The following is a 19,838-nucleotide window of genomic DNA, read 5'->3' as shown; positions in this document are numbered from 1 at the left end:
AGACTTACAACATTTGTGCATCCTTAAGATTATTCTAAAGCCTTTCTAACGTTGGTCAAAGAGATTAGATATTGAGCGTTCTTCATCTTGTATTTAATTTCATTCAATTATCTTATAATAGTTAGTTAATCTTAAAAATAAGATTGTAAACACACTAGCTTGTGTGTGGGGGAGTTTAATCACTTTGTCTTTAAAAGTGATCAGTGATGTGATTCTTATCGGAAAAAGAATTATAACGGTTTGTTAAGCACCCGCAAGCTTCACATAGATTTCTTCTAAGTAGTTATAGCGCATGGATGATTGATTGTTATCCTTCAAAGCATCCATAACCTCGCATCTGAGGCTGTTTCCTACCGGGGCACCATTTACGTTACTCTAGCAACTCTAAAGACGCATTTAGTGACCCTTTACACACTTATATCATTTATTTCAGCCCTGGTTACATATTTATGACATAAATGAGTGTGAAAATGACTTTTAAAATTGTGGGAACCTTAAAGATAACTGCTTAACCAAACCTTAACATCAATCACTACTGAGAACAATATTTAAACCATTGTTAATCACTGAAACACAATAAAGGTTGATGTTTTATACCTTTGAAACCGTAAATATGCCGAAAGTATATAAAAATGACATTTCAGAGAGTAAATGACTTAGAACCATGCCTTTTATTCACTAAAACCATCCTATACAAACCTTAATATCCATTCTTTTCCAGCGAAGTCCATAGATCATGCTTGTTTAGAAGGCTTTAGAGGGTAAAAAGTGAAAAAAACTAACTGAAGTGTAACAAAATGACTGACTGCATGTGGCCGATAAGAGATAGGTTGTGGTTTCCTAGGATGAACGGATTGCCTATAGCGCTAGGCGATAGGCTGTTCTTCTCAGAAAGCCATAAAATTGAAAAACTTGCACAATAATCAACACGAAATCACAACAAAACACGAGATTTTATACACCCCTCATTTTATTACCTTTAAAACATGCCTACAGAGTATACGAATCTAATGAAATGATTATGCACCCAAACCACATGTCAAAACCCATTGAACACCACCCATAAGCCCTAAACCAAGTTGCTTTCTTAGTATTTCTTCCTGAATCTAACACAAATCAACTTCCTAGTCGATCTAAGTTTGTTACAACACTTGCTAAACCTCCCTAGCTAGTTGTATTAAGCTTTTAAGTATGGAATTTCACTTTAGAACTCAAGCTTTAAGCTTTATCTCACTAAAAACCTCTTTTCTAATGAGATATTACTCTTTTTCTCTCTAATTTCTGATCTTTCTTGCTAAATGTCAGCTACCCTAGCTCTCCCTCTTAAATGTAACCCTAATACCCATTTTTATAGAGCTCCTTAAACATCAAAGAGGAAGTTAACTTTTCGAAAAATGAGGCTAAGGTCATGGAAAACCCCTCATTTATGGGAATCATAATAGATCAGCTAATGTTTAGGGCCGATCGCCTGGTCAATCAGGGTAAAAAATCTCTGACTTTGTCTGTCATTCGCAGACACTCATAATGACATATGATCACCCATGGGGGATAGGCGACTGACCTTCGTATATAAGCGATTTCCTGTTCCCTTGCTTTCTTCCCAGTTTCACTCAATTTCGCCTAGTTTCACTAAGTTCCACTTGTGTTCCACTTAGTTTCGCTCTTTTCACTTAGTTTCACTCACTTTTCATTTAGTTTTGCTAAGTTTCACTCACTTTCCATTTAGTTTCGCTAAGTTTCACTTAGTTTCACTCACTTTTTAAAGAGTTTTAATTTTGCGGATTTAGACAGATTCACCCCTCATCATACCTACACAAAAGGTTAATATATGCACATCATAGGAATCAGAAAAATATGTACTAACAATGCGGCTTCTTTTTGGCAACTTTGTCATGGATGGTGAGGGTGGTATTTTTAGAAACCGCTGATGCTCCCAAAGCTTCTTTCACTATGCCTTTTGGTGCTTATGACACTTGTTTTTTTTTTTTTGCTAAACTCAAAGCAATGGTTTACGTGCTTTTAATGGATGGGGAATACCAATAGTCCCCTTTATGGCTTGAAAATGATTCCATATATGTGATATTAGTTCTTAAATCTAGATCTTTTGATGTGCATATAAAGCTTTGGTTTGATTGGACTTATTGTCTTCAAATTATGGATCACAGTTTGTTTTTCTTGTGTCTTTAGAGAGGGAAATGGCTTACGAATTTCTTAACTAACTCCGGAGCCATGTCCAATCATCCCTCCCGCCTTCTTTTTTGCTCAAATCTTGTTTCCCAATATATGTATAGGGTTGAGCATTTTAGAGTTCATTGCTTGATTTGGCATTTGTGACTTGTTTATATTTGATTAAAAAACTAAAACATGCAAAATTTTGGACTAAAATATTGGGAGTATAATTAAAAGAATAAATAGGAAAAAAAAAGAAATTCTAAGTGAAAGAGAAGGCAACGGGGAGCAGGATTGTAGGGCACGCTTCATGTGGCCAAACAGAGATTATATGAATTTATCCCTCTGCTTTTCCTGCTTTCAACAAGCCAACATATTACATATTCCCACATGATTTTTGTATTTATTAGCTTTTCATTTTTTGTTTTGATTCATCTCTTTTATTTATATATATAACCTTTATATATTTATATAATAGGTTAGTATGTGTATAGATAAGGAGACCGTACTAAAAGGATTAAGCTTATCCTTGTTTTGGAGAAATTATGAATTCATAATTAATTAATGCCCTTATTTTGTTTGATTTGAAGTATACGTAACATAATAGAATAATAAATAATAAAATTAATAAAATATTCATCATATGAATGATAGAATAACATTGTGTGATTTTGAGTTAAAAATAAGAGGTAACATGGAGAAATTGAATAAAAGTTATTTTTATAATTTGAATTCTTTAGACTCCTAAATTTCAAATTCGAAGAGTTAAAGGAATCCAACCATATCAGTTCCCATCAATCATTCTTTATCATTATTTCAGTCCATTTGTTTCAGCTGTTCATATTTGCTGATCATTATTGTTGTTACTGTTAGTTATTAATTATTAGCAACGGTTAATATGTAATAAATATTAATTGTTTTTTTTCTAATTATTTTGAAATTTTATAAAACACTTTTTATTTCATATTTAGAAGTAAAATAAAAAAGAAAAGAAAAAACACTCTAATTAATAGTAATTTTAGGCTTCTTCCAAATAAGTATCATCTTAACAATTATTATTCTTTCCTTTATGAATTTTTGCAAAGTGGTCTTTTGGTTTCATTTTTGGAAAATAATTAGAGAGATAAGAAGTGTTTGTTAAATTTTTTAACAATTGCTTTTAAATGCGTGAATCAAACCGGCCATAAGCCTCCGTCCAAACACACCATAAGGATGTGAGAAAGACCTATACGTGGCAATCAACTCTGTCGACAAGTATTGATCTGCAAACGGTGTCCAGCTTTGTAGATTGATTTTCATGTTTCCTTTTTCCAAAAAATCGGTGAATGATAGAGTTGAAGCAAATTGCAAAATCCATGCAATGCATCAGGTAGAATCTCATTTTCTGAAATTCAAGAGACAAAATTTCAGAATCTTTCAACTGTAAGTTTAACAATTCTTTCTCGTTCCGCATTTTTTTTTTGGAATGGAATTCCATATCAATTTCATTTCATTGATTCCATTATCGTGTCTCAGATTATAGTCATAGCTTAATCAATACCAAGATGCAGAAGAACCTTGGTTGTACTGCTCCGCCGCCTTCATCGCCTAGATTTCCAGCATCTCCTCGATTTACTTCCTCACCTCGAATTCGTCATCGCAGGCGTTCCAATGAGGTTTCTTCAATGTTTTTTCTTCTTCCTCTTTTTCGTTTTTTCTTAAGACATTGGATATGAATGCCTTTTGAACCCATTGCCATCATTAAAATTTTAAATTCTTGTGTGAAAGTAAAAATAGCAAATACAAGTGTTTTATTTATTTCTCTTGTTTGTCGGTTTCTTATAGTGCTATCAGGGAAAATCTTAGTAACATTAAATAAATTATCTTACTAATTTCAGATTTTTATGGGATTTCTTGTTAAGTTAAAAGTTAAGTACATCTTTTGATATGCCTAAGATTTTTAGGTCCCTTGCAGCTTATATGATAGTAAGCTTATGTATGAAGATCTATTTGATAATGGGTCTTGAATAGTTTTTCTCAAGAAAGTAACTATGAACAACTAAATTGGATATTTATTCTCTTAATTAAGGTACGGCAAGAATTTAATATTTGAATTGGAAATTTCATACTTGTGCTTTTTGTGGCAGAGTCTTCAGGAACTAAGTAAACTGAGTGAAAATGATTTGCTCATTCATGACCGAAATAAATACAAATCAATGTTGACCAGAGCATACTCATCTTTATGGATGCTTGGGTGCTTTCTGCTGATTCTTTACTTGGGACATCTGTACATTTCGGCTGCAATTGTTGTTATCCAAATATTTATGGCAAGAGAGCTTTTCACTCTTCTTAGAAGAGCTCATGAAGATAGGCATCTCCCTGGATTTAGGCTGTTGAATTGGTAAGAATTAAGCTTTTCTAGTTTGGTATTGTGTTGGACAATTTAAAACCTTAAAACCAAACATTATAAACGATAATATTGAATAGATATAGAGAGATTATATCATCAAGATGGTAATGTATCACATACTTTGCAGGCACTTTTTCTTCACAGCTATGCTTTTCGTATATGGCCGCATTATCAGTCAAAGATTGGTGAACACAGTAACTTCAGATAAAATCTTGTACAGACTTGTGAGTGGCATAGTCAAGTATCAGATGGCCATTTGCTACTTCTTGTACATTGCAGGTTTGAGAACTTACCATTTTTTAGTTTCTTTTAATTGCATATTCTTGTTTTGCAGTCAATAGCATGCTGCACTTTTGTTTTACGTGGTTGATTACTTGTTGCAAATCATAAATTTTATGTTTATCTCTAATATCTCAGGCTTTGTGTGGTTCATTCTTACATTGAAAAAGAAGATGTACAAGTATCAATTCAGCCAGTATGCATGGACACATATGATTCTAATTGTTGTGTTTACACAGTCTGCTTTCACCGTAGCCAATATTTTTGAAGGAATCTTCTGGTAATACAACTTTGAATCATCAGTGTATCTGATATAGTACAAGTTAAATTTAGATTGCCTTGCTAATCATTGTTCTTTTACTGCAACAATGCAATGGCTCGATGTATATATTTACTACTAAATTTTACATTTCTTGAGATCCTGAGAAGTCCAAATTCGGATGCAGGTTTCTTTTTCCAGCGTCCCTTATTGCTATCAATGATATTGCTGCATATTTCTTCGGTTTCTTTTTTGGAAAAACACCATTGATCAAGTTATCTCCAAAGAAAACCTGGGAGGGTTTTATTGGAGCATCTATAACAACTATGATCTCAGCCTTTTTGGTATATAAGCATTATTTATTCAACTATCTAGCACAAAATGTTCTGACAGTATTTATTTATTTTTATTTTAAAATGGGGATTCACTATGTTCACACCATCTTTTTTCTAGTTAGCAAACATCTTTGGTCGTTTCCAATGGTTGACATGTCCCAGGAAGGTAACTTCTTCAACAGAACAAAAGTAAACTTGTTTATGAAACTTTTCTGTGCTATTTCTGTATTTCATATGTTTCTCATATGAAGATTAAGCCTGCAGGATTTATCAACAGGGTGGCTAGAGTGTGAGCCTGACCCATTATTTATGCCAGAACACTATTTGTTACCAACTTGGATGCCTGATTGGGTGAGTTCTATACCAATGTTTATAATTATGCTTTGGATATAGTTTAAGCATATGTTTTGGTTAACATTTAGATTAGTGTCAATATGAACTACTCCGAAAGATATTCATTTGAATAATTTTTGCGTTGTAACAATCACAAACAATGAAGCTAAAATGTAAGATTTCTGTCCTAATTAAGAAGGTTAATTCTTGAACTTTTTGGCACTTCTAAGTACTAGATTTTTGTCCTGTTCTGTTCTGTTCTGTTCTGTTCTGTTCATCTTTTCTAATTTTATCAAATTTCTGTGTTCTTTGGTCATGTTTAGTTTCCTTGGAAAGAGATATCAATATTGCCTGTGCAATGGCATGCTTTGTTGTTGGGGTTGTTCGCATCAATCATAGCACCTTTTGGAGGGTTTTTTGCGAGTGGATTCAAAAGAGCTTTTAACATCAAGGTGAATATGTTCAGGTGCTCAAAATTTAGGGAGGATCCTGTGAAACTTTCCAGTATTTAGTAGTATTTTTGCTTTCTTTTTACATTTACTACAGGATTTTGGAGATAGCATACCTGGACATGGTGGGTTTACTGATAGAATGGACTGTCAGGTAATATTGATTTTGGAGATAGCATACCTGAACATGTGCATATTTGTCCGCAGCTTTTAACAAAAAAGTTCAACTATTTGGGGAGCTTAGCATCATCAATTTCTTTGCGTGTTTTGCAGATGATAATGGCTGTTTTTGCGTACATCTATCACCAGTCGTTTGTCATTCCACGCGATTACTCAGTTGAGATGATTTTGGACCAGGCAAGATATCTGATTTATCTTAAATTTCCATCTTAAGTTGTGTGCTTAATAAACAAATGTATATGTTGATTTTTGATGCGGTGCAGATACTGGGAAGCCTTACCCTAGAAGAGCAGCAAGCTTTGTATGTGAAATTAGGGCAGCTATTCCAAGAGAGGCAATTAAGGCTACATTATTGAACTTCAAGTAGGTCATAGCTATAGGAAGGAGGATTTTGTACATTGCTTTTCTCTTTTAAGTTGATCATTCTTTTTTTCTTTATATATATATACTTCTAATCCTCACTGAAATACAAAAGTCTTGCACTCGGAACTAGTGCTTTTTCAACTCTCTCAAAATGGAGAAACCCATAACTTGATTTAAATGTACAAATGATTATTCAACTATTTGTAATATTCTATTATGGTCACTGGCTTCAGTTTTTGTCAATAAAACTGATTTTATATTTGTTTCAATAAAATAATTTTAGCAATTTTTTAGAAATTTCATGCCAGAATGCTAACTAAGATGGCTCACTAAGATGGCTAGAGTAATCAATTTAATGTCAGTATCACATGTCAAAATCTAAATGATCCGTCTATTTTATTTTTATTTTTTGGATAATTCATATCAAATAAGACCAATTGTAACAATACACCAAACTGAAATTCACGGCAGTGCTATATACGAAAGAAACTAATACATGCCTTATTTCGTAAGGAAACAAAATTTTGCCCCCTCGTTTTCAATTTTTGTTTGCCTTGAATAGCACCTTCTCTATAATGCAATTTTCTACTTATAATAGTCACTACCAAAAACTCTGGATGCTGCCTGTGTTTCTCTCTTTCATCTGGTGACATACTGAATCTCTGCATTCTCTTTCAGCCATTCAAGCACTTTTGCTCCCTCTAGTATTTCTTGTACCTATCAGTTAATCAAAACAAACTCATTTCTTAACAGATGTGCAGAAAACATGCTAGCATGTTGTCTTGCAATCAGCTTTAAACTATGGCCTGTCTCAAAAAAGAGAAAGGGAGCCATATAACAGGTATTTTCGCTGGCTTTTTCGAACAAAGCAGTAAGTCTTGTCCTCATAAAGTAAAGACAGAGCCCACAAAAAAGACAGACAGACCACCACAACAGAAACAATGGAAAAGTAAAAGCTATTGGAACAATCTTAATTTTATTAACCTGTTCTTTCACATTGTCCTCGTCATATTCTTGTTTGTGACGTTTGAATTCGGCAATTGAGTTCTCCACTTCTTTGACAAGCTCCTCAGTTGAAAACTGTATAACAATACACCACATGCTTAGTTGCATACATACAGATCAGAAAATATTGCAAACAAGTGACTCGAATTTACAGGCATACCTGTAAATTTTCGCGTTTAAATATATCTCCAACTGCCAGATTTTGTTTTATCACCTTTGCTATATTCTCTTTTTGGTGTTCTAGGAACTCATTAACTGCCTTTGGACTAGATAGAGAAGCTAACTGCTGCTCACTTAGTTTCATGTTTGCCTGCACCATACAAATGAAAGAATGTATGCCAGCCAGGAACTCGGGGTGTATTTATTTAGTACTCAGACGTAAATAAAGGCGATTTATCAGAACCAACCTGGATTTGGAGGAGTTGTGACCCATAAAGCTGCCTACCTTGTTCCTCAAACAAAGATCTAGGAATATCAACCTCCACCATCTGAAATGACAAACACAAGACGACAAACGGAATAATAAGATAGATCCCGAGGAGCTATTAATGATACTCATCATAGCTCTTATTTTGAAATTGAGAGAAGAAAAGACAAAAAAAAAAAAAAAAAAAACGATCTGCAGAATGGCGGTCACGAGCAAAAAGATCCCAAAAAATTAACAGAATCTGGAAGTTGCCATTATTCAGAACATGAGCTAACCTTGCAGAGCTGATCAAGAATTGCATTATCTGTTGCTTGATCTTTAGCACTTTGCTCCACTTCTAGCCATCTCTCAAACATTGATTCCTTGACCTGCAGAATGCACAGTAGGAGTTCCGTTTGAGAGTTTATATCAAGAGCTAATTTAAGATTCTATTCAAGGACTATACCTGCTGTAGGGTGGTACATCCAGGAATAAGTTTGTCTGCAAGGGAATCATCCAACTCTGGCAACTCTCTATAAAACAATTCCTTGCATTCAACCTATTAAGGGCAAGGAAAATAGAAAATACATCACCGATATGATCGTAAAGCAGTTAAGGAAAAACTAGACTTTAGGAGGTTATGAATTTGGAAACTGGGCAACCAAGAAGAGAAGAACCAAAAACCTACTACCAGAAGTACCTACTGAGAAAGTGGAAAAACTGAGAAAATTGAAGAAAATTTTCCAGAAAATACAAACATAGACAAGAAAACATAAGGATAATTGATAAGCCAGCTATTTATCTTTTTGCAAATTTATCAAACCCTTCCTTAAATTTTAGTGTCAGGAAGCAGACTTCAGCAGAACAAAAGGTAACTCACAGTAAATTGAGCATTAACACCGCGAAGACTTTCTTGGCTCCATGATTGAGGAAATGCAAGTGGAAAGGACTTTGTTTCGCCTGGTTGAATTCCAATTATTGCATTGAGGAAACCAGGAAGTACTTTATCACCATCCTCCGTATCAAAGTTAAAACCTGCAAACGAGCAACATTGAAGTAGCATCATCAGAAAGTGGGACTCCTAATATATAAATTGGTTTAGAACTCCTTAGTGGTAGATAAAACAGGCATCAGACATGCCCACATATGTCAATGAAATATCAAACACGAGATTGAGTGCCCTTTCTCAAACCTTTACTCTCTGCAGCGGGAATATTTTGAACATCTGATTCATCCTTGTCAGTTTTAGTTGCTGAAATATCAAGAACTACAACATCGCCAACCTGTCAAAATTTCAGTACAGATGATAGCAAGTTCTCATACAATGCACCTAATCTCTAAGCTGATATATTGATACTAGAACTCGAAAATTTAGTTCTGATTGGTGTTCCAGTAAGTGTAAGGACCTAAATGAAATGTTAAGAGAAACTAAAATAAAGACAGAGTAAAATATTTGCCAACAAATTGCAGGAAACATACAAATGAGACTGGAGCACTTCTGAACTTTAGGAAATTTGAAATTCAATAAATTTCGCAGATTGAAATGGTATATGATATTTCACAATATTTGATAGTATATTTGTCAGTAGGGGAATTGTCGAGCTTTTAAAACATACAATATTATGGAGCATTCATCTATTAGCTAAAATTGTAACCAAGTTCTGAAATATCTTCATGACAGCTGAAATAAAGTGAGATTTTTCCAAATGGTGATATAGAGTCTATTAATGTTTGCACTCTCAAGCCTAATCGAGCAAGCGGTAATGCATTGAAAATGATTCTCCAAGTAGTGAAAAATTGCACGTTTTTGGACTAGACAAGATTCTCTACTCCCCCAAAAAAGAACTGAAATTACTGCAATGTATCTATCAATCACAGCATGACTTCAAGAAATAGTGCTAGTTGAATATCTTTCAGAAAATCCCTATCCAATTTACATGTTGTTTGCACCAACACAAAAAATAAAGTTTTTCTAATGCATATCCTGGTGTAGAGAGAAATTTTTCATTTTAGGAAACTTTTACTTAAAACTGTTTAGGAAACTTTTATTTAGAACAGTTTAGGAAACTTTTCATTTAGGAACTTTTTTATATTTTCCTGGTGCACCGTTCACTTAGAATTTTCTAGAGTGATCCTCGAGGGAAACCAACTTCCTAAAGTGAACCTTGAGGAAAACCAATTTCCTAAGTGTACATCGGAGGAAACCAACTTCCTAAAGTGTACCTCAGGGGATACTTGAGGTAACCCTACGAGATCATAATGTCATTTAATATTTGTAACGTGTATTTTATGATCCAATTAAAAAGCAAGAAAGTTAGATTCGTGGAAATTAAAGTGAAGCAGTTACTAAATATGGTGGAGAACGTGGATTGGTGGAAACAACACGAAGTTATTCCCAACATCTACAAAAGGCAGAGATCACGATGAAAAGACAACTCAACACGCTCAAACAAAACTCTAGCAAATTATCCCCAGACTTCAGCATTTTTAGAATTTCCAGTGCAGTTTTTCATTTTCAATTTTATTTCTCAGTATAGACGTTCAATTTAATTTCAATCCAAGCACATCATTTCCTTTCAATTTATTTTATTTTGTTCTTCAAGTATTTCTTAGACTGGTATCGTTTTGATCATCAGAACCTCAGGTAATTTTAAGGTCTCTTTTATTTTCAACAGTTGTTCGATTTTAGAAGTTAATAGGCGTACTCAATTTTATTCCATAGTTCGAGAATACTATAATTCTATGACACACCCGCATTTCTCACGAAAGAGCCAAACACATATGACAAACTAACAATCCTTAAAACTGCAAAGAAACGTGGGGAAAACAGAAAATACTAACAAATGTGTTACCTGTAGTCCTCTGTCTGTCACAATTCTCAGAGTACCAAGGGACTTTTGACGACGTTTTAATTCCTTTTCAGAAGCTCTCTGTGCATCTATCTCACTATCTATTTCAACAACAATTTTCAAATTTTTGTATCCATTCTCAGGGTTCCATTTGACTTCAGGTGCCACGTCAACAAGAACATCATATCTGGATCAAGAATTCCCACGAAAAGCAGAATTCATTAATTTTACTAATTGTAACTCTGTGATAAGCTATTTAATCCAAGCCTCAAAGCTTATGGTATTTTGTAAATCTAATGGAAGTAAGGACATGCATGAGATGAGAGTAGAATAGAACGAGTGTGTGTGACAAACCTGAGAGAATTGAGAGAAGCATAGGTCTTCTCCATATCAGAGAACTTAGTTGCTATGCTGACGGAGTCTGTCAAAGCCCTTCCAGTCACCTATGAAACAAAAAAGCAATAACACATATTTTCAAAATAAAGCTGCTACTTGAAGCACTAGCAAGAAGACAGGTTCCTAGGTTTCTGTAAAGAGCAACTTTCATGTCTGATCACTTCTGTTGAGAAGTAGATTGTACACAAACAATTCATCCCGTGATTTTAAATCAATGTCTCGAAGAAAACTTTGAACCTACAGAAGCCATGGCATGTGGAAGAGTCCTCTTCAAAATAGATTCTACAGTAGCCTTAAGAACATTTCCCTTGCCAATGTAACTTAGAAGAATAGCCTCCGGAACATTCTTTCCAGGTCGAAATCCAGGGATCTGTACAAGTACACAATCTGTAATAAGTCATTCTTCATTTTTGGCATGCTCACTAACATGATTAGAAGCACATATTCTCAATGCTGAAACATGTTTGCAGTGAAATGTAGATCAAACACACACACAAACAAATATCAAGGGTGATATTGCACACAACAAATAAGGCAACAAATCGTTCGTCGTACAAGAATTAGGTCATCAATACTGTCAAACAACGCAACGCAACAACCAAAAATCTCTTATCATGCAAAAGTAAGCTATAGCTCCCACACAGTTGATAAATAACTCATGATGACAATCATCAAGATGGTTCTCGATGTGGAAGATTAAAAATCTCCCATTTGGCAAAACCAGCCAATTGGATAAGAAAGAAAAAACTAGAATTGGCAAGTTTCACGTTACCTACTATCACGCAGGAATAGGGTCAAGTGCTCACTTACCTTTGCTTGCTTCATGAACTCAAACATGACCCTTTTGTAACAATCATCACAAACAGCTGGTGGGACTTCTACAGTCAATCTCAACTACAAAAACATAGAAAATTTTAAAAATTAGCCATATGCTTCTCCAATTGTCGACAGGGACAATAAGAATAACAACGCTCAAAGAAAATTCTGACTCACTCTTGAATTGGGCTCTTCAGTCTCCGCGACTTTAATGTCAGCTGGCAGCCGGTCAATTTCAGGTCCAGCCACCACGGAAGAAGAAGAAGCTTCAGATTTGCGAGCACATGGGGGGAGAGTTAGACGGTGGGTTTGGCGAGAAAATGAAGACAGATTATGAAAATTAATAGAATCCTTGTAGTTGAATTGCAGAAGCTGTGATTTATGGGTAACAAAAAGAGAGCTTTCTCGGAGAGATTGAGGGTTCCAATTTAGAAGCGCTCTTGATCTGATACAGAGCTCCATGGCTGCAATTCTCTCTGGTTTAAATTGAAACAATAGAGATAAAGATATGGAAGACAAAAACATCCATTCAACGGTATTACTCAAAACGGTGAGTTTGAGGAAATAGACAAGAAATGGCGCCAACAGTCCAAACGGCGTCGTATATTATCTCTTTCATTTTAATAAGAGAAAAGTTACTAAAATAGACCTATGATTTTTTAGAAGTAATTAATTTAAACATTACACGTATGTTGTTGAATTTGAGTCTGATGCGAAAGTAGTCGTGGATGCGATTTTGTCAGGCAAAAAAGACATCTCGGAGTTTGGCTCTCTTATTCATAATTGTTGATTTATTCTAGGATCCAATTCCGATTTTAAATTGTCATTTATTCCTCGTTTAGCGAATAAGGCTGCTCATTTGGTAGCTCGGTAGGTCTATTCCAATACTAGCGATTTTGTTTCTTCTCAAATTCTGGAATGGTTATTAAACATTATTATTGAGGATGCGAATCCTATTATTTGTTTGAGATTTCCGATTTTTGGGTTAAAAAAAAAATATCAATTTAGATATTAATAACGAAATGTAACGTTATAGATGAATAGTTTTAAACGTTAAATTTATATTAATAGTATTTTATACGTGAAACCTAAATTGATATTTTGTCCGTATATAAAGTAGTACTCTTTTTTTGCGGACAGTTTTTACCATACTCTCCTCTGTTGCCACTTTCTGCTGGACAACTAAGTTCCTCCACCGACCAAAATCTTCCGATAAATCCGATATCTCGGTTTCGGCGGGTTCAAAGGGACAAGAAATGGAAGGAGTTGGTTCCCGGCTAGGACGTGCCTCTTCCCGGTACGGCCCATCAGCTACCCCCGCTGTTTTTAATGGTCCAGTGAGGAAGTGGAAGAAGAAGTGGGTCCATGTTTCTCCGTCTTCTACCTCCGGTAACCAAAACTCTCACTTGCAGTCCAACGGCCATGCCAACAGTAACAACTCCCGTCTCCTCCTTTGTCGATGGACTCCTCTCTCCCCTTCTCCTACTACTGCCACCGCTGTTGACACTCCTTCCGAGGAGCCTCCGAGACGCAGGTTCCGCTATACTCCGGTCTGTTTTTCTTTCCTCTTTTTTAACATTTCTTCAGTAACTTTTTGCTAGGGTTTATCGAATATGGACAGACATAGGCTATGTTGATGGAATTCGATTAGGGTTTAAGCTGAGCTTCCATTTTTAGCTTAGGAATTCAGCTTCCTAAAATACCTAAAAAATTGTGATTCTGATTGAACTGTTGTCGATTAGAGTAAGATAATTGAAGTTGATTATGTTTAGTTTTGTAGAGATGTATTGCCGATTCCATAGTGAAAAGGCGTTGAATTTCTAAACTTGTATTGATTGGTTTGATGGATGAAGATTGTGGTGCTAGAAGAACAGAAAAAGGCAGCTAAAAAGGTTGATCATGAAGCTACTACAGTTGGGACCAACCGCCAATTCCCGGGGTTGCAAACTTCCAAGAGTGATGAGCTAAACCTTGATGATATTACCAAAACAGAAACTCAGGTTTAATTTCTTACTATTTGCGCTTCTTCTTTAAGGTTTTCTATTTTTCAATTTGATGTGGACGTTTTGCTTCATTCTGCTTGTAATTGAATTGTGATTATCCATCTTGTTTCATGGGATCTGAAACAATCTCAGATTTTTTTGCAAAAGAGGGATGAGAGAAGATTGGAGTTTTACTTAGTCCTTGACATAGTTATTAAAGGCGTGCCTATGGCGCACCAGGCGCAGGCCTTAGCGCCATGGCGTGGCGCAACCGCCATGGCGCGCGCCTGGTGTGCCATTTTGCGCCAAGGGGCAGTTGCCAAAGGCGCACTAAGGCGCGCCTTGGTGAGTTAGGGGCAGTTTTATGGGTTTTTTTGACAATTACTTATATGGAACAAGTGTTCTAAAGGGTTCAAAATGAGAAAAAAGAAATACAAATATTAAAAAGTAAGAGGAGAGATTATACATTAAGAGGCAACGACAAAATCTTATTATAAGAGGAAGAAGTTTAGTGGAACAAAACACAGAAAACGAATTCACACCGAAGCAGAGCAGCCAAGGGAATTCTAATTCAACATGAGTGATTAATTTGGAGAGTGTTGATGAGGAATAGAACTTAGGATTTAGTATTCAACTTTAGCTTTCTAACGTGAGGTTTATTTTTCATTTTAAAACTTATTTATGCTTAACATTGTCATGATTTAGTATTAATTGCATTTTTATGTTAGTTTTATAGTTTTATAATTTTTGTTTTCTTAAGTGCGCCTTGTCTTGCTATGGCGCGCGCCATCGCCGTGCGCCAAGGCTCCAGGACCCCTAGCGCCTCTGTCGTGCTTAAATTTATGTATTTTCAAATGAATTTTGTTGAAGCTAATGCGAAGGGTTTTTCATGCTAGAGAAAGATGAACCTTATTTTTCACGATGATAAGTATAAAATTCAAAGGACTGGGGAAGTCTTGACAGTTTTGACATTGCTTGATGAAAAATGTTTGATGTCCAAATATGGCTTCTCTTACTAGGCAATAGGCATTGTAAAAGAATGTCTCACGTCATCTATGTATGTCTGTTGTTAGGATTTGCCCGTTCTTTTATGGTGCCGATCATGCTAGCAAGTAGGTGTGGTGAATCATTTCATAGCAAGCAAGTTGTCAATTATGATGCTTGCAGTCAAAATAGGCACTTGAGAATGTGAATCACATCATCCAGTTTATTATATCAAAACAAGAGTGGAACTAAGCATGAGTGTAACCCGTGCAGGATTCAAACACTAGTAGCTTGGATTTAGGTTTGTGCTTGAAAGGCCACAATAGCAAGGTGGATCAAGCGAAGAAAGCAACCTCAGGCGGATTTTGGACAACTGGCTAAGACGCAGCAGAGTAGCTGGTGGTTTATGCACTTGTATGAAGCCTAAGCACAGTATCTGTTCCCTGCAACACAGTCTCTATTGTAATTAATTGTAGCCTAGGTGCTATATGTATGCAGTTTGTCTTTGTGAATGGTGCAATACACAGTAGTTTTGTAACTTGGATAACTGGAAGAATGCGTCAGTTAAATTAGTTATAGGTTGGTGGTTGTTAAGTTTTAAACATTACTTCTACAGTTCCGCAGAAAACAATCAGCCGCCTTCAAGGCTAACAACTCTGTTTCCTGCAACCCCATGCAATTGTGCGCAACTTAACACTGGAGGCTGGATCAAAACCTTACCCCTCTGTTGTATTCCAGCCAGCCAGTAGGCGCATTTGTTGGCGTCTCATGTCGATTTTAGCTATATTATGGTTCTGTTTGGCAATTAGCTGATAGCTGATTACATTAGCGGTTAACTGATTTGATTAGCTGCTTGTGTAAACTTGTTTGGTAAAACTTAGTTGATTGTTAATATATGTTTGTGAAAAATGATAAATAAGGATATGGTAAAGTCTTTATTTGGGGTAAGAGGGTAGTAAATAAGGGTAAAAATGTCATTCAAAAGAGATTGATCAATAAGGTAATTGAAAAATCTCTTAAAATGAGTTTTTTTCAAAATTAGTTTTTTCAAAATTTTCTTCATCAAACACTACTATTAGAGGTTCGATTAGTCAAAACATCTAAAGTGTTCAAACTAATTTTGCTTCAAAAAGCTTTTTACCAAATAGAGCATATATCCAATTTCAGTTCTGATCAATTGTTGGTTTAAAGAAATATGGAAAAATACAAAATAAATCATGTGGTTACACCTCTTTTCGATCAGTACCTTTGTGGTTTAAAAATTTACAAACTGGTACTTTGAGGTTCATTCCGTTAGCAATAACAGGTCAATTTAACTAATGGTGTTAAAAGTCAAAGGTAAAAGAGTTAATTTTGTCTTTATATTTATTTATTTTATAAATTAGCCCCTTTTATTATCTAATTATCATAAACAAATCCCAAAATAAAAAATAAAAATCGAGAAGAAGTCTCTAAATGAAAAACGACTTGCTTTGATACGGATTAATATCGAAAATGAGGGTTTTGATCTTAAACCACACAAAGAATTTCTTCTCTATCTAAACTAGTAGGAGTTAATCCCAAACTTCACGGACTAAATCTGAGGGAATATTGAAATCCCCAATGTTGAAGGTATGAAACCTTAACAAACTTCACGAGGAAGATAATAGTTTTTTATTTGATAAAAGTTAAGGAATTATAGTGAAAGAGAGATGAATTTATAGCATTCCATGACCCAATTGGTATTGTATACAAGTAAAGATAGAAACTTGAAGGGATAAAATGGGGTCTAATCGAAGTATTGTTCACGGCAGACAATGAACAGTACCATGCAGGCGGCGTGTCAGAATTGTCCCATTGGATAGCAAGTAAACCACGTCATTGTACGGAGTGAGTCATTCTGGTCTCCTTAATAAGCAAGTAACCGAAGGATCTTAGTACTAGGTAAGACCGAAACAATTAAACATCGGCAGCCGAAGTGATGCATGAAGGATGGGTAGACAACCTTAATATTCAGGGGTCGAAACAAGGATACCGAATAGACTCCCCCCAGGCTGACCGAAATAACTTCGAAGAAAAGGAACCGAACTAATCCTGTTGAGCTATTACTTCTCTGTTCGGACTTAGATATTATGAATGATGTCCTCATCAAGTGGAAGCAGAGAGAATTTACAAAAATATTTTAAAGACCTTTCAACTTAGTTGGCACCCTAAGTGTAAAGAGAATATATGAGTTTACATTATATCTTTCATCATAAATACTATATTAATATCATAAATACTTGCTTCTATGTATATAATTTTAAGGGTTAATTACAAATACATACATTATGGTTTGGTCGATTTGCAAATGGGTACTTGTGGTATTTTTTCACAAACACAATCTTGTGGTTGTTGCCGATACCAAAATCAAGTCAAATGGATGGAATCTGTTAACTTTTCTTTCTCTCTCATTCTTCTTCTTCTCTCTCTCTCATTTTTCGAAATTATCACTTTGATTTAACTGAGTTAAAATTCTTGCCTTGATTCTGGTAACGACGACAACCACAAGATTGTGTTTGTAAAAAAAAAAAAACCACAGGTAATCGTCTGCAAATCGATCAAACTATAGGATAGGTATTTGTAATTAACCCTAATTTTAATTAATGCATTAACATATGTCTTCTCATCTTTCCTTGCCTACTTCTTTTTTTTTTTTTGAAAGAGAACTTCTATCAATTGAGTATGGTTATATCTACAATGACAATAATATCGTTGGAGATGATAAAGGTTGAGTTCAACAATGGTTTTCGTTTTATTGTTTTAAAATTTTCATATATGGATTGAGAATTTTGCTTATTGTGCAGATTTTGAGTAATGTTTTCGTCTTATTTTTTTAGAGAAGCAATTGAATTGAGTTAGCCATTTTCGCCTTTTTTTTAGCACTATTGTGTAGGAAAAAAACTTCTGTCAATTCAATATGATTATCCAAAGTCATTATGCGGATTGTAAATCTTACTGAATGATTATCCAGAGTCATTATGCGGATTGTAAACCAAATAGCAATACAAAAAGGAGCATTCTTCATATCATTTTTGGTGTTTCTCCTCTTAATTACTATCTTCACCTCTATATAGAAGTAGATTCATTATTTTATTTAATTTGCAGAAAAAACGATGGAGATAGTAGCTTCGAGACTGTATCTTCCTCTCAATTGTGCTGTTGGCATAAAGAGAAGAAGATGAATAAGAAAGAAAATGAAAAAGAAGAAAAAGAAGAGAAAATGTTAGTATTTGTGTAAATTTTTTATATTATTTCTTTTTAAATTCATGAGATCTTTTTTTTATTAAGCTCGATTTTCGGATATGATTGCACAATTGTATTGTATGACTGTCAAGCTATTTTGCAATTAGGAAAAAAGTTTTCCGACCTCATTTCCCAGTCTCTTTTGTGTGCATTGGAAGTGAGAACCATTGACTACAAAAATATATAATTTATCATTTTTTATTTTAAAATGTTAGAAATTATGAATTTATTATTATTATTATTATTATTATTATTATTATTATTATTATTATTATTATTATTTCTATTGATTGTTATGCTAAAGGTAAATCAGTACTCAATTCTTAAAGTTCAAAGAAATTGCTCCTTTGTCAAGTGTTTCAATAATTAAAGTCGCTATATCTTGATTTTGCAAACTTTTTTTTTTATGCTTTGAATATTACAAGGGTGATAATGGCCTTGTGCGGTCTTAATGAAACCGTCAGAATTTGTTTTAATACTAGAGAATTAAATCTCATAACGGAATTAAATTGAAGTAATGTCTGTTATTAATTTTGAAAATAGTTTTTTGGTTACAATGATTTTAATTGTCATTAACGTTAATTCAGTAAGATTAATTTTTTTATTAAGTGAATTAATTCTTTTCAACCAACTCATTGCATTTCAAATATTTGTGTCTTGAGTAAAAATAAATTGTAATTAGGATACGCGGAACAGTGATCCGAGGTCTCTTCGGGAAGCCGTCTGAGGGTCGTCTCTGTGCGGGGAGCGGTCCCTGGGTACACTCCGACGATCAAGACAGTTAGTCGCTCAAGAGAATTATATATTCGTTGGAAATGAGTTAGGAAATATGTTACCCGATCCCCCTTCGTCTTGGCAGTCTCCTTCCTATTTATAGCAAGTCCCCTTGGGCCTTTGAGGTCTCTTGCCCCTTTCCTCCTGGGCCCTGTTGGGCCTATGGGCCAGCTGGGCCTAAGGCTGATATTCCGAATCAGGTAGTCCCCCCCCGGTTATGGATATCGAGTATTGCATGCGAGCTGTAGTCGGGGAGCTGGTAGCCTTTTGCCTGCTTAGCGAGCAGGAGGAAATTGTGAAAACGCTGCTCGCGTCGAAAGAGAAAAAGACCCTTCCAATTGCCGCATGCGCTTCTAGTTTTTAACGCAAAATTAATTGCCTCCTCATTAATGCTTCTGCATGCGCCGTAAAGTGCCATTGGATGCCGTGCTTTGCCGGCGCCTCCGTTTGAGATATAAATAGGGGAAAGGAGCTTGTATTTCTTTTTGCAAAGTCTCACTTGGTGTGTATTCTTCGTCTACTTCTTTCCTTGGGTTCCTTGTTTCTTTGCCGGTATTGCGATCTGTGTTCCGCTCTCTGTCAGAATTTGCTGAGCGCCGGGTTTCT

The 19,838-nt window shown here is 35.1% G+C and overlaps 3 protein-coding genes across 3 annotated transcripts; 2 read left to right on the top strand and 1 right to left on the bottom strand.

Annotated features, from left to right (window-relative positions):
• Nucleotides 1-3,330: 3,330 nt before the first annotated feature.
• LOC136219130 (phosphatidate cytidylyltransferase 1) lies at nt 3,331-6,988 on the top strand. Its single transcript, XM_066006384.1, has 12 exons — nt 3,331-3,591; nt 3,685-3,824; nt 4,296-4,549; nt 4,686-4,837; nt 4,976-5,117; nt 5,284-5,440; nt 5,550-5,597; nt 5,696-5,782; nt 6,088-6,216; nt 6,311-6,367; nt 6,487-6,570; nt 6,657-6,988. Exons 2-12 carry the CDS (start codon nt 3,714-3,716, stop codon nt 6,747-6,749), a joined length of 1,314 nt encoding a protein of 437 aa, XP_065862456.1. The 5' UTR covers nt 3,331-3,591; nt 3,685-3,713; the 3' UTR covers nt 6,750-6,988.
• A 142-nt stretch (nt 6,989-7,130) lies between these two features.
• LOC136219129 (trigger factor-like protein TIG, Chloroplastic) lies at nt 7,131-12,728 on the bottom strand. The gene is made up of 13 exons (XM_066006383.1): nt 12,406-12,728; nt 12,223-12,306; nt 11,654-11,782; nt 11,371-11,459; nt 11,020-11,203; nt 9,360-9,450; nt 9,048-9,202; nt 8,634-8,726; nt 8,464-8,556; nt 8,169-8,249; nt 7,922-8,071; nt 7,741-7,836; nt 7,131-7,473 (listed from the first exon to the last, which is right to left on the bottom strand). Exons 1-13 carry the CDS (start codon nt 12,688-12,690, stop codon nt 7,396-7,398), a joined length of 1,608 nt encoding a protein of 535 aa, XP_065862455.1. The 5' UTR covers nt 12,691-12,728; the 3' UTR covers nt 7,131-7,395.
• Nucleotides 12,729-13,369: 641 nt separating this feature from the next.
• Nucleotides 13,370-16,116, top strand: LOC136219128 (uncharacterized). Its single transcript, XM_066006382.1, has 3 exons — nt 13,370-13,778; nt 14,082-14,228; nt 15,468-16,116. Exons 1-3 carry the CDS (start codon nt 13,485-13,487, stop codon nt 15,573-15,575), a joined length of 549 nt encoding a protein of 182 aa, XP_065862454.1. The 5' UTR covers nt 13,370-13,484; the 3' UTR covers nt 15,576-16,116.
• Nucleotides 16,117-19,838: the final 3,722 nt, after the last annotated feature.

This window comes from Euphorbia lathyris, chromosome 2, assembly GCF_963576675.1.
Source record: "Euphorbia lathyris chromosome 2, ddEupLath1.1, whole genome shotgun sequence".
NCBI lineage: Eukaryota > Viridiplantae > Streptophyta > Magnoliopsida > Malpighiales > Euphorbiaceae > Euphorbia > Euphorbia lathyris.
This window is presented reverse-complemented; position numbering and strand designations above follow the sequence as displayed.

What these genes read in the sequence shown, in the direction of transcription:
- LOC136219130 (XM_066006384.1), top strand. Translation starts at nt 3,714, where the DNA reads ATGCAGAAGAACCTTGGTTGTACTGCTCCGCCGCCTTCATCGCCTAGA. An exon ending in CTACTTCTTGTACATTGCAG is followed by an intron (nt 4,838 to 4,975) that starts GTTTGAGAACTT and finishes CTAATATCTCAG; the next exon opens with GCTTTGTGTGGTTCATTCTT. An exon ending in AAAGAGCTTTTAACATCAAG is followed by an intron (nt 6,217 to 6,310) that starts GTGAATATGTTC and finishes CATTTACTACAG; the next exon opens with GATTTTGGAGATAGCATACC.
- LOC136219129 (XM_066006383.1), bottom strand. Translation starts at nt 12,690, where the DNA reads ATGGAGCTCTGTATCAGATCAAGAGCGCTTCTAAATTGGAACCCTCAA. An exon ending in TGACAGACAGAGGACTACAG is followed by an intron (nt 9,451 to 11,019) that starts GTAACACATTTG and finishes AAATTTTGACAG; the next exon opens with GTTGGCGATGTTGTAGTTCT. An exon ending in CACAACTCCTCCAAATCCAG is followed by an intron (nt 8,072 to 8,168) that starts GTTGGTTCTGAT and finishes TGTATGGTGCAG; the next exon opens with GCAAACATGAAACTAAGTGA.
- LOC136219128 (XM_066006382.1), top strand. Translation starts at nt 13,485, where the DNA reads ATGGAAGGAGTTGGTTCCCGGCTAGGACGTGCCTCTTCCCGGTACGGC. An exon ending in GCAGGTTCCGCTATACTCCG is followed by an intron (nt 13,779 to 14,081) that starts GTCTGTTTTTCT and finishes TGATGGATGAAG; the next exon opens with ATTGTGGTGCTAGAAGAACA. An exon ending in TTACCAAAACAGAAACTCAG is followed by an intron (nt 14,229 to 15,467) that starts GTTTAATTTCTT and finishes TAACCCGTGCAG; the next exon opens with GATTCAAACACTAGTAGCTT.